The 12,449-nt window shown below is 32.3% G+C and overlaps 2 protein-coding genes across 4 annotated transcripts; one reads left to right on the forward strand and one right to left on the reverse strand.

Annotated features, from left to right (window-relative positions):
- The first annotated feature begins 230 nt into the window (after positions 1–230).
- LOC107942159 (auxin-responsive protein IAA11-like) lies at positions 231–3,633 on the forward strand. The gene is made up of 5 exons (NM_001327463.2): positions 231–756; positions 2,096–2,394; positions 2,619–2,754; positions 3,055–3,116; positions 3,420–3,633. The coding sequence occupies exons 1-5, from the start codon at positions 398–400 to the stop codon at positions 3,428–3,430; spliced, it is 867 nt and encodes a 288-aa protein (NP_001314392.2). The 5' UTR covers positions 231–397; the 3' UTR covers positions 3,431–3,633.
- A 2,368-nt stretch (positions 3,634–6,001) lies between these two features.
- On the reverse strand, positions 6,002–11,869 carry LOC107942160 (WD repeat-containing protein WDS homolog). 3 transcript variants are annotated; one of them, XM_041098745.1, is made up of 6 exons: positions 11,655–11,869; positions 10,352–11,093; positions 9,016–9,117; positions 7,686–8,274; positions 7,373–7,419; positions 6,002–6,497 (listed from the first exon to the last, which is right to left on the reverse strand). In XM_041098745.1, the coding sequence occupies exons 2-6, from the start codon at positions 10,997–10,999 to the stop codon at positions 6,309–6,311; spliced, it is 1,575 nt and encodes a 524-aa protein (XP_040954679.1). In that variant the 5' UTR covers positions 11,000–11,093; positions 11,655–11,869; the 3' UTR covers positions 6,002–6,308. The 3 variants fall into 3 exon arrangements, with proteins under 3 accessions (XP_040954679.1, XP_040954677.1, XP_040954678.1); XM_041098743.1 differs by lacking the exon at positions 7,373–7,419 and having other exon boundaries at positions 7,639–8,274; XM_041098744.1 differs by lacking the exons at positions 7,373–7,419; positions 11,655–11,869 and adding an exon at positions 11,293–11,438 and having other exon boundaries at positions 7,639–8,274.
- Positions 11,870–12,449: the final 580 nt, after the last annotated feature.

Raw genomic sequence — 12,449 nt, forward strand, 5'->3', positions numbered from 1 at the left:
TTTAATGATCATATTGTTTAAAGTTTAATAACAAAAATATAAATTTATTAATAATTTAATAATATTAGGTGTAATTTATTTATTTTATTTTTTAATTAAAAAAACACACACTAATGACGAATATGAAAGCCAGACAAGGTAGGGACCCAAACAAATAGCAGAACCAGCACCTTGGTAAACCAAAATCACCTTCCCAACCAACCTTTTTCCATTTTTCTCCTTCTTCACTACCACTCCTCTATTATTATTTCCTTTCGTTTTCAATTTCCTCTCACAAATCTTCTTTTTGGTTTTCCCATTTCTCTCTGCCTGCAAAAATCCCATATACAACCTTTTACTTCCATTTGATCATTTTTCTTCTCCTCTTTGAACCTAGGACCTGGGGGTTCAGTTTTAAATGCAAGGTGGTGGCGGCGGCGGTTCTGAAAGTGGGTCAATGTCTACAGTGTCAAGGGACGAGAACATGGTGGTGTCTTCTGAAGATTCTTCGTGCCCGGATGAGTCTGGGTTGGAGTTGGGTCTTGGTTTGAGCCTCGGTGGTGGTGGTGGTGGCGGCGGCCGCCAAGGCGGTGGTTTCAAGATGCATCATGTTTCCAAAGGTGGTCCATATGCTAGGATTTTGACTGCTAAAGATTTCCCTTCTCCATCATCATCTTCATCGTCATCATCATCCTCACCATCTTTAAGCAAAGCTAGTGTCACAGCTGGGACCAAGAGAACTGCTGAATCTGTGGCTGTTGCTGCTAACGGATCTAGGTATATTGCTTCAGTTTTAAGCTTGATTTGTGATTCCATATTTTCATGTAATTAAGTTTTTGGGGTTCATTCCATTAATCATGTCCCTGAATATGCTTATGTTCGGTAGGAGGCAACTGTCCTATAGTATTTTGCTGTCTTACTTAAAAAATAGAAAATTTAGTCCCTATATATTAGATCATATTAGATCATGAATAAACTCTTCATTCTCTATTAAAAATGACATTCATTTCTACTATTAAAAACTATTAATATTAAAAACTATTTCAGATATACGTGGCACACCACATTGTCATTGTCACTATATCAGTTTTTAACCATCAATTTGACAATGATGAAATATTTAACAAAAAACTAATTTGCTCTTCAAGACAAAAAGAGTCAATTTGCTATTTGATTTAACGGGACTAAAGTGCATACTTTTTAGTAGGGGGTAAATTGCAATCTGACTTCTAGTATAAGGGCTTTCCATGATGTTTTCACCGCTTATGTTCTTAATGTTATATATATGTGAATTGTGTCTTGCATATGTTTTCCTTAACTCTATAATACTACTTAGTTAAGATCAGGGGATAGAGAATTAGGAAAGGAGAGAAAACTAGAATCTTCCAGTTAGGCTTAAACGTGTTCCTTAAAATGATTATTTATGTATAGATTTGAATCCTTTCCACTCTTGTCGAGACGGGATCGTGTTAGTGAACTATGTTGCTCTGACTTTTCTTTTTTATCAAAGTATTCATGCTTTTTTGTGTGCCTGTTACTTCAAGGATCTACCATATACATGGAAAAAGTTAGGAAAATCGAACATACCCGTGTTGGACACGTACCTTTATACCTAAATCCGAGTAACCTAGCTATTTAGTGTTTCTACTTATTTTGAAGATATAAATGCTGGTAGATCTTGTTAATTCTATAATTAGCTTTGAATTGTTTGATTGTTCATCTCCCTCTGCCCCTCTTTCGGGTGTCCTGCTTTCGATTAACATGTCGGTCCAACATATATGAATGGCAAATGTAAGTGTATTGAAAATAGACAGAAATGTAATGGATTGGATCTTAGGTGTTGTATTGCCAACTTGTAAAGCATAAAATAGGTGATTGTCCCTGAAATATATAATTGATCAAATTCTCAAGTTCTTGAACCAAATTTTAAGCAGCAAACCGGTTTATATCAAGCCCTAAATGGCACTATCAATGCCATCAAGACTGTTTAATGTGTACAATTATACTTCAGTATCTTTTCGGTACCTCATGAGTAGCTAATCGCTTTTCTTTCTATTAAACATACCTATTCGAGTTCTGCTGCTTGAACTATTAATTTTCTTTGAATTTGAAACAGTCAAGTCGTGGGGTGGCCTCCTATCAGAGCTTATAGAATGAATAGCATGGTTAATCAAGCAAAAGTGCTGACAATGGAGAACCGCAAAAAGGAGACCTCGATGGTCGAGAACAGCACCATCGGCGGCTATCGTAACAATGGTAACACTAAGATGAAGAAATCCACGTTTGTGAAGGTGAATATGGATGGAACCCCAATAGGAAGGAAGGTCGATCTGAATGCCCATGAATCGTATGAAAAGTTAGCGAAAACGTTGGAAGATATGTTTCTCGAAACCGCCCCAAGTGTCAATCCATCTGGTAAGCTTTCCTAATTTATATTGATTATTGACCATGCAGATGTCTGGGTCTATATGATGACCATGTAAGTGATAAATGAAATTTAGCAAAACCGATAAATGCAAAACCATCCCTTTTTGTATTTGCTTGAGCATTGTGTCAAAATAGGAAATATTAAACCTAGTAGAAGATCATCGAAGCGTGTTTCTCTTTTTATGAAGGTTTGCATTAATTTTTGTGATTAGGATCAACGGCGCTGCAGCTTGATATGTTGAACAGGATGACAAGACGCTCGAAACTGCTGGATGGATCATCCGATTTCGTGCTTACTTACGAGGACAAGGAAGGTGACTGGATGCTTGTTGGAGATGTTCCTTGGGAGTACGTATAATTTCAATAATGCATGTCACTTTACATATTAATTATTTCCATGTCTCCGGTATTTCTAAAATGAACTTCTGCTCTTATTGCCTGGACCGAAAACCAAAACGTAAATCCCTGAGAGTTTCCACTACGTTTATACGTTTAATTTTATTTAAAAACAAATATACATACATACATGTGATATAAATAAAGTTTTCGGTTTAGGGTTTAGCGTTACATAAACCATTGATCAGTTACTTCAGAATAAAGTCATCATCTCTTGACACTCATCGTGCATGTTCTCGGGTTTTGATTCAGGATGTTCCTTACTTCAGTGAAAAGGCTTAGGATCATGAGGAAATCTGAGGCAACTGGATTAGGTACGAATGCATATATTCATACTTTTCTGGTCTTATCAGGGGTGTAGCCAAAGGTGCTTTTTATGCCCTTTTCAATTTGGGTTTTTTATTTTATTTTCGATTGAATAAAAAAATTATAATTTTTAGCCCTTTTGAAAAATTGATAATTTAATTTTAGCATTTTTAATACAATTTTTTGTAGCTCTCGTCCCTTTAATTTTATAATCTTATTTCGACCTCTCTAAACAAAATTTTTGGTTTCGCCCCTGGTCTTATGCTTTTTCCGGTTCTAAGCTAAGTTCAAGTTTCATTCATAATTTACAGCTCCAAGGTAACAAGAAACAAAACCAGAGACAGAGAAGAAAGCCAATGTAGAAATGTTTTTTTGTTTTTGGTTTCAATGTCAATTACAGTGTTGAAGAAATATAGTCACCATAGGTTATGAATGTAATATTTAATACAAATAACAGCTAGTGAGAGTGTTGTTCTTTGCTTTGATGCCTGTAAATAAAAGCGGCAAGTTTGTTGTTGTTGTTTAGTTTCAAAACTTTTCTTCGTTTTTGGTTTATTATAGTTAGACTTTCGAACGGGTCACTTTTGATTTCCAAAAATTATTTAAGATAATTTAAAATTAAAAATTAAAAATTTGAATATTATAAAAAATTAGTTTGTAAAAATGTTGGTCTCGAAAATTTTTGAAATTTTTTTAAAATCATCGTTTTTTTTATTTAATTATACTATACTTGTTATGCAGTAATATTTTATTTTTATTAAAATAATTTAAAATTCGGAGATGTATTGAGAATTTCTGGTGGAATTAACTTTGGGTAAAATATATAAAAATGGTACAATAGAGTTTGGAGTAAGATGATGTTTACACGTGGAAGTGCACGTGCGGCATCGGCAGTTTCGGATAATGGATTCATTCAACTAAAGTGGACCTGACTGACACAGCTGTGTGTCATAGTGTCGGTATTTCCAAGATCCTTTAGTTTAACATCAATCTTTTAACCAATTATTTTATGCCATGTGTCATGGTAATCTAAATGTAGGATGTTATTGCTTTTTTTAAGTATTTAAAATATTTTACTTTAATAAATAATAAGAGTATGGATATATATATTCGTATAAATTAAAATTAATAAAATCCTTTTCATTAAGAATTCAAATCTTATCAAACTAAATTAAAATTTCATTTAAATAATAATTTAAAATATAGTTTTTGCACTAACTTTACCATGAATTTTGTTTTGAACATTCTCAACAGGTTCGGATTATATTCATCATAATTTTTATAATACTTTCAATGTATTTGATCCCGCAAAACAACAATACCCATATCAATTAAACTAAAATTTAATATAATTAAATTGAATTTAATAAAAATTCAACATATATAAATTATTTTGAAAATCTCAAAGAAGGGCAATTAAGTCAAATGATAATAATGAGGAGGGTAAATGCAAAGTGTGCTCAGCCTAACCCCACGTATAAATTAGATTTGAATATTGCTGTTTTGGTAATGAGATTTGAAAATATTTAACTCCTAATTAGAAAAAAGAGATGGTTTAAATCATGTGATTGTCATTAATAACAGCAAACCGAAGAAGAAAGAAAGGAAGAAAGTGCTTCTCCATCTTCATCTTACCCAAAAGCCTCATTATCAACATCAACGGCTGAGATTGTAGAGTTTGGAGCAGGAGATCTTGTGATTATCCCAAAAGGTCTTAGTTGCATTTGGGATGTTTCCATTGCTGTTGATAAACACTATCAATTTCAGTCTTCTTCTTCATCCTCTTGTGATCACTAATTATATATATCTCATTATTATTTATTCTCTATATCTTCACTAATTTTTGCTGTTGTTTTTCCATTAATTCTTTTACATAGGGACCAACTCTAAAAATTTCTTGGATCGAAATTAAATTATATATTTTTATAATAATAAAATATAATTTTATTCTTTTAATAATTTATATATTTATAATTTTTAAAAAATTAAATTAATTTTTTTATCATTTTAAAAGTTAAAAGCCTAATTTTATTATTATTAATTTAAAATTTTATAAATTATAAAAATTGCATTTTTATAGGCCCGGCTAGTAGAATTGCTTTTTTTTTTTCCAATTTTTGGGTTTTAGTTTGGATATAAGGCGAAATTATTATTGCATGTCCCATCCAAATTAACCCTCTATTTGTATATTTATTTACTCTTTATATATACATTTACTGGGTTAATATATATTTCATCCCCTGAACTCAATGGCACTTAATTTTCCTTTTATTTAGTCCTTATCTAAACTTGGAAACCATTAATTAATATTTTTTTAATTTAGTAGACACCATTATCTTTTGTACTGATATTTAATAAAATAATGACGCGTGTCTTAAAAAATTTATAAAAATTAAAAAAGTAAAAATAATTTAAGGAATAATGAATTTCACGTTATTTTTTTTATAAAATTATAGTTTAAAGTTTAAGAATCAATTTTAGTTTTTATACTTTTTTGGATTGTGAAATTTTAATCCTATCCCATAGTAACAAATAAATCCATTTTAGATAAATTCTACGAATGATCTTATTGCACGTAAAATTATAGATTTAGTTCATGTTCTTCAATATAATCATTAGTTCTTATATTTTTTTCAAATTTTAAAATTTCAATCTTGATACAAACAACAATGGTTAAATCCATTAACAAGCTTTGCGAGTAACGTATGAAAATAGCAAATTAACAAAACATTACACTTATGATAATATACTTGTCATATATAATTTTAATAAATTTAACAGATACCATTCAATTTGATTACGTTTGAAATTTTAAAAATAAAAACATACAAAAATTAAAATGACTAAATTATAATTCAAAAACCAAATGTACAATTTGTGCAAAATATCAAAATTTAACCAAAACAAAATCATTTACTCGTATAGGTAAGTCTAGGCAAACACCATTAAAATACTGAAACAGTTGTACTGTGAATGTTAAATCATGTGAAAAAAGACAAAAGCAGTGTTACAAAAACAAATGGTCTAAAATATTTACAAAAAAGAAAAGCAAAAATAAAAACTGTGCAAGCAAAATTTGGCTGGGGGCAAAGAACAGGAAACCCACCAAACTAACAATTTTTTATGCTAATTTGTAAAATTTCTTGAATGAAACAGATGATCTGCTACAGTATAGACAAATGGCTTCAAACTTTTATTTTTCAAGTGGAAGTCTCTGCTGGTTGAATCTTATTGCTTTGGCTTGGTCCCCATATACGGATTGTATGATCGTCACTAGCTGATGCCAACATCAGAGGCCGTTTAGGGTTCCAGCTGACACTATTAACCGTCATTGAATGGCCAGATAATACCTCAATTGGTGTGGAGCTTTGTCGATTCCAGATATACACCTGCCAATATTTGCATAATGTATAAGCGAATGAATGAACTTGCCGAGGTCCATGTGCATATATACATTGAGTTAGACACGAAAAAATAACACTATCGGAGATGACCCTGAAAAAAAAGGTCCTCTGTAATCGGCAAAATCAGTATGTATCACAATTACATAAGGAAAGTAGGTATGCACACATTGAGTTAGACACGAAAAAATAACACTATCGGAGATGACCCTGAAAAAAAAGGTCCTCTGTAATCGGCAAAATCAGTATGTATCACAATTACATAAGGAAAGTAGGCATGCTAAGTGTTAATGGGGATCGACGCCACATGTAGCGTATCCCAGTATCAGCATCTTAGTGTAAGATGAAGTGGATGGAATTGGAAGATGTTATTGGACTGGACTGGTTATCATATGGCTGCCCGCAATGCCAGAAATGATTAATAAATGCAAGGGTAAAAGTACTATGGAGACCTTTGTACTAGGAGTCAAATTACATTTTGCCCATTTTACTAAAGAAAATGGCATATTAATATACGTTAGATTAAAGAGCAAACTGATCTTTTTTGTTAAAATCTCATCCAATTCTATTGTTAAAAACTGGCATGATTGACAAAATAACCAGACAATTACATATGAAGTTTCATTCCGACACACAAGGACCAGGTTTTAACAATAGAAATGGATGGATTTTTTAACAGAATGATCAATTTGTTCTTTGATCTATCGTACAAGGACTAATTTGCCCATTTTTTACTAGAGGGGGCAAAATACAATTTGACTCCTAATACAAGGACCTCCATGGTATTTTACCTAAATGCAAGTGATTTGAGAAAAGGTGTAATAAATTTACAACTAGCTAAACATGAACAACAATGATTTTACCTGTGTGTTCTCACTGCCACTGGCAATGAACATGCTATTGATACCACCAAAGCAGGACCGTATGACGTACTTGTTTTAACAGAATGATCAATTTGTTCTTTGATCTATCGTACAATGACTAATTTGCCCATTTTTTACTAAAGGGGGCAAAATACAATTTGACTCCTAATACAAGGACCTCCATGGTATTTTACCTAAATGCAAGTGATTTGAGAAAAGGTGTAATAAATTTACAACTAGCTAAACATGAACAACAATGATTTTACCTGTGTATTCTCACTGCCACTGGCAATGAACATGCTATTGATACCACCAAAGCAGGACCGTATGACGTACTTGTTTTGCTTGTGTCCTGTGTACTTTAGGGGCTTTGCCCATTTTCCGGCAACATCTCTCAAATGTATCTCTTGGCTATTTAGGTTGACAATAAAGAACTTACTGTCGATGGAAACTGAAAGAGATGTGATTGAATGCTCCTCAAAGATTACTTGCTCAGCATTTGTCCTCAAATTTAATATCCGAATTTCTTTGTCAGAGAATATGCTGATAAGGTTTTCACCATCTGATGTAACAGCAAGATCCAAAACCTTGGGCATCCTCATGCCCCTCCAAACTTTCATCTCATTCCCATCACAGTCCCACATGCAGATGCCCTTTTCAGGGTCGGAACTGCCACAAACAATTCGCTTTGAGTCTGGAAACCAAGCACATGAGCTAACGGTGAAGCCGTGGTCCCCAAATGTATGCTTGCAAGTGCCTGTTTCTACATCCCAAAGCTTGAGAACTTCCAAGTTTCCACATGTGAGTAACTTTGTATCGTCCGGGCTCCAAGCCACAAAGGATACAGGGTTCTGATGGCTTCTAAGCACATGTTTCATTGTCAGCTTATCATTATCCATGACCTAAGAAATTCAGCGAGTGGAAAAAAAATCAAGTCAAACACTTCAGAAAAAAAGAATCTTAGAGAGCAAGACCAAAATCCAGTACCCGTAAATTTTAATATAAAATGTACATAAATATTCAAGATTATAATGATGGTAATTATGCGTTCAACATGAAAACAAGGTCCTCTGCTTAAACTTAGGATAATGTCTGGTGTAGAACATCAAATCTAGACACCCCATGGTCGGCATTAAAAGCCACTTCGAGCCACATTTTTTAAGAGGGAAGTTTACCGGTGAAAAAATCAAACACGCTAAATCGAATCAATATTAAAGAACAGAGCAAAAAGAACACAGTACGAGAAAGAGAACATCAACATCTGATTGATTTCATTTCATTTATTTCGAGTTTGGGAAAGAGACAATCAGGAATTCGTACATGAAATTGGTCATTTCTTGTTTGTTTCAGCTTTTAGAATAACAACAAACTATACCTTATTTGCAACCCCCTCCCGACCAAATATAAAAAAGAAAAGTGGGAAAAGGGAGGCATTAAGAGTTAGATGCACCCCTAATTGAGCCACTATGTGTAACTCCTATGATGCTATTCTAATTTATCATACCTCACTGACAACATGTTACAACAAAAACAATATTCCAAATCTTCTAGATGAAGCAGCAGAGACGCATGCATGCACATATTCTTAAAAAAAAAAGTGTGTATCTGTCCATATGCATAAGCAAAAAATAATTAAGTTATACCTTCCATATAATAGCTGTACAGTCACTTGATGAAGAGGCTAAGTACTCTCCATTATTTGAAAATTGAATGAACCAAACTTCATTGCTATGTTCAGTCAAAATCTGCAGTCACAGGAAACAAAAGGGGCCACAATACACCTTAAACATTCATGATAAACAAGCCACAATTTAGGCAGTTGGACAAGAAAATTCAAAAATTGCATGTTCCTCATGTATAAATCAGCACAAAGGGAATGGAACAACTCATTAAACATTCTCATCTTAAGGTGGGAGAAATCATCTTGAAGAAAGATCATGTAAGCTATATATCAGGTTTTAGACTGAGAAATTGGAATATGTTTTAGTGAAAGGCACACACTGAAGTTATTATTTAAAAAAAAACTACTGAACATAATTTTCTTTAAGCTTATTGCTAAAGGGTGATTCAACTTTCTAATTTCATGGTGTTGCATAGCTCAATGGTTTTCATGCCCTGCCTTCAGCAAGCATAATATGAAATTCTAGAACTATAAAAACATATTGCTATGACTCCCTTCATGTCAGCCAAAGAAAAATAGCATGAATTGAGAGGAAGTTGTACTAATAATGTATTAAAAAAGATAAGATCATCCATGAACTGACAGGAAATATAAACATAAAAGGAGATTTTGTTCAATGAAAGTATAAGCAAGTTTTACAACATGATGAGGACAAGATTTCTACCACACAAGTCAGCTATATAATTCATATTGCAAAATTATGTTTTATTTAGTTTATCCGGAATACCATAAAAAAGAAAAGAACTTTAAATTTCTTATTTGGTTCAAAATGATAAATGGAAATCTGGACAAACTTTTTCCACCACTCCAAGCCATTGGCTTCATTGAATACAAGCAAATATTGTCTTGATATGTGGGTTCAAATTGACAAAGAATCAGTAAAAATAAACAAGTTATGAATAACAACATGGAAATTCATCACCACCTCATAGTTTATACCAAGATGAGCGAATGAAGATTAAGTAGCATTAGATGGATGCAGGAGGCTGAAATTACATCATTTGAAGGCGGCAAGGCGCTTCATTTTAGTATTTAGGAACTTGACCCCTAGCATTTGTTCCACCAAATCAGAAGTTTATTGTGGCAACGTTATTGAAAATGTAGATAGACAGTAAATAAAAAAAATAGAAATGCTAAATGTGAAGAACAAACAAATGCTTGGTGTTCAAAAACACAAGATAAAATGTAGAAAATATCATATTAAAACTGAAAACATTGTGTTCATAAAGGCCTGTGTTCATTTTATAACCTATGATTTATCGTATGAATAACAGTATTGACTGCAACAAGAAGCACACCTGAACTGTTTCTGTAGGTATCTGATCTCTGCCGCAGCAATGATCTTCATAAAGCAAGACCGCGTCCTGGGAATTATGATATATACATGAATCAATTTGGGCTGTTACACTAGTTTCAACTAGATGTTCCAAACGTCTCTCAGGCAATACAATTGGAGGAGGAAGCTGTTTCCCTAGCTCCATCACTAACCTTTTTCGCAGTTCACTAATAACATCTTCATCTAGCTTACCCAATTCCATCTCTTTCAATGCAAGTATATTATAAGCTAATTTATGAACTGTTTCGTTGCTCATATGTAAAGTGGGAACCCGTTTTTGCAAAACTGACAAAGCCAAAGAATCATCACCTCGATTCAAATACTCCAAAAAACACTGCTTGAACACAAGAAACAAAACTGAAGATCGTGTATCATCCTTCACATCCTTAATTTTATTCAAGGTATCAATACAATCATCCCAATCGCCACTAAGGATTTGCGATTCCAACAAATCAAATTCTATGGATTTGTACCTAACACCGGACTCTATTTCCAAACAAGAAGCAGACTTTTTGTATCCAAGAGAGTATAAGCATTGAATTATAACTCTTAAAAATTCATGCTTATTTATTAAACCTTTAGAGCCTAGCGTGGTAGGCGAATTCTCCATCGAGCTGTGTTTAGGGAAACCTTAAACTGTTTGGATAAACTGTCTTGCCTTCTAAAATCAAAGATGCCCATTTCTTTCACTTGCCATCAGTTTCCTATATCATAAATAAAATCCAATTAGTCGAAAATTCATTCAAGAAAAATCTCAAATCCCCATGACAAATACATAAATAAATAACACAATCAATGTAACAAGGTTGAAGACCTAGAAACCAAATAGAGGAAACTATATAAAGTAATTCAAATGTTGAATTAATGTTTATTATAGAAGAAGAAATCCAGTTCTGAACATACCCAAAATTTGCCAAAGGAAGAAAACTAAAATCAAGAAGCAAAGAAGCAAATACTTTCCAAAGCAATAAGTTGAACTTTCAGAAAAGAAAAAGCTTCCATAAACAAAAGACAAAGAACGCAATTATTTTCTTTCTTTATCAAATCTTACAAATAATAACAACAACCAAATTAATTAAAGGGGGGGGAATCCACAAATGCATTCAATTCAATAAACCAACTTAAAAAACTGCTAATTGAATTAACTACCCAAAACCCAAAAAAATTACAACCCAACAAGATTAATAACAAAAAGAAAAATAAAAGAATCATTAAACAGTAATTCATTCAATTAAAAGATCAATAAAATGCTAAGTTGTACGTACAGAGAATGAATAGTTCCCCAACTGTGACGAAAGCAATAAGAACCAAAAAAAAAACACGAAATAAAAAAATGAGGTGAAGGGTATCAGGGGGGAAAGGGGAGAGGGTTTAGCAGCGGTTATTTTGAAGGGACTGACGACAGAGATTTATTGGAAAAAAATATTAGTACATAAATTTTTATATTATGAAAAAAGAAATATGGCGAAGATGAAAGAACGAAGCAAGTGATTTTTTTTCCCGATCGGCTAAAGCGTTGACGTTTTGTAGATGTAATTAAACGACGCCGCTGGGGATGGGGTTTTTACCGTTTACTTGTGTGAATGGAATTTTGGTCAAACGTCTCTCTTTTATTTCTTGGTATAACAACAAATTTAATCTCACTTTTAATTCATAATTTCTTGGTATAACAAAAAATTTGTAATTTAGTACATAAATTGTTTTTCTTTTTTAATTTTTTTTGGTATAACAACAAATTTAATTCATAATTTTAATCTCACTTTTTTTTACTTTAATTTACATTTTTTATCACTCCAACCTAAAGCTTCAAAATTTTGGGGACAAAAAAGTTGTATTAAGTGTTAAAATTTTAACGATATTAATGTGACAATAATAGTCTATGTATATTTTATTGTTGAAGTGGATAATTTTAAAAAAAATTTATTGAATTTTTAAATAAATTTAATATTTTTAATTTTTATAAAGTATATATGAATTATCATGCAAGTTTTCAGGACAAAATACTAAAAAAAGCCCTATTTTTTAAAAAATTATCGAAATGGGCTCGGTATTTTATTATT

This window comes from Gossypium hirsutum, chromosome D08 (genome assembly GCF_007990345.1).
Source record: "Gossypium hirsutum isolate 1008001.06 chromosome D08, Gossypium_hirsutum_v2.1, whole genome shotgun sequence".
NCBI classification, from domain to species: domain Eukaryota; kingdom Viridiplantae; phylum Streptophyta; class Magnoliopsida; order Malvales; family Malvaceae; genus Gossypium; species Gossypium hirsutum.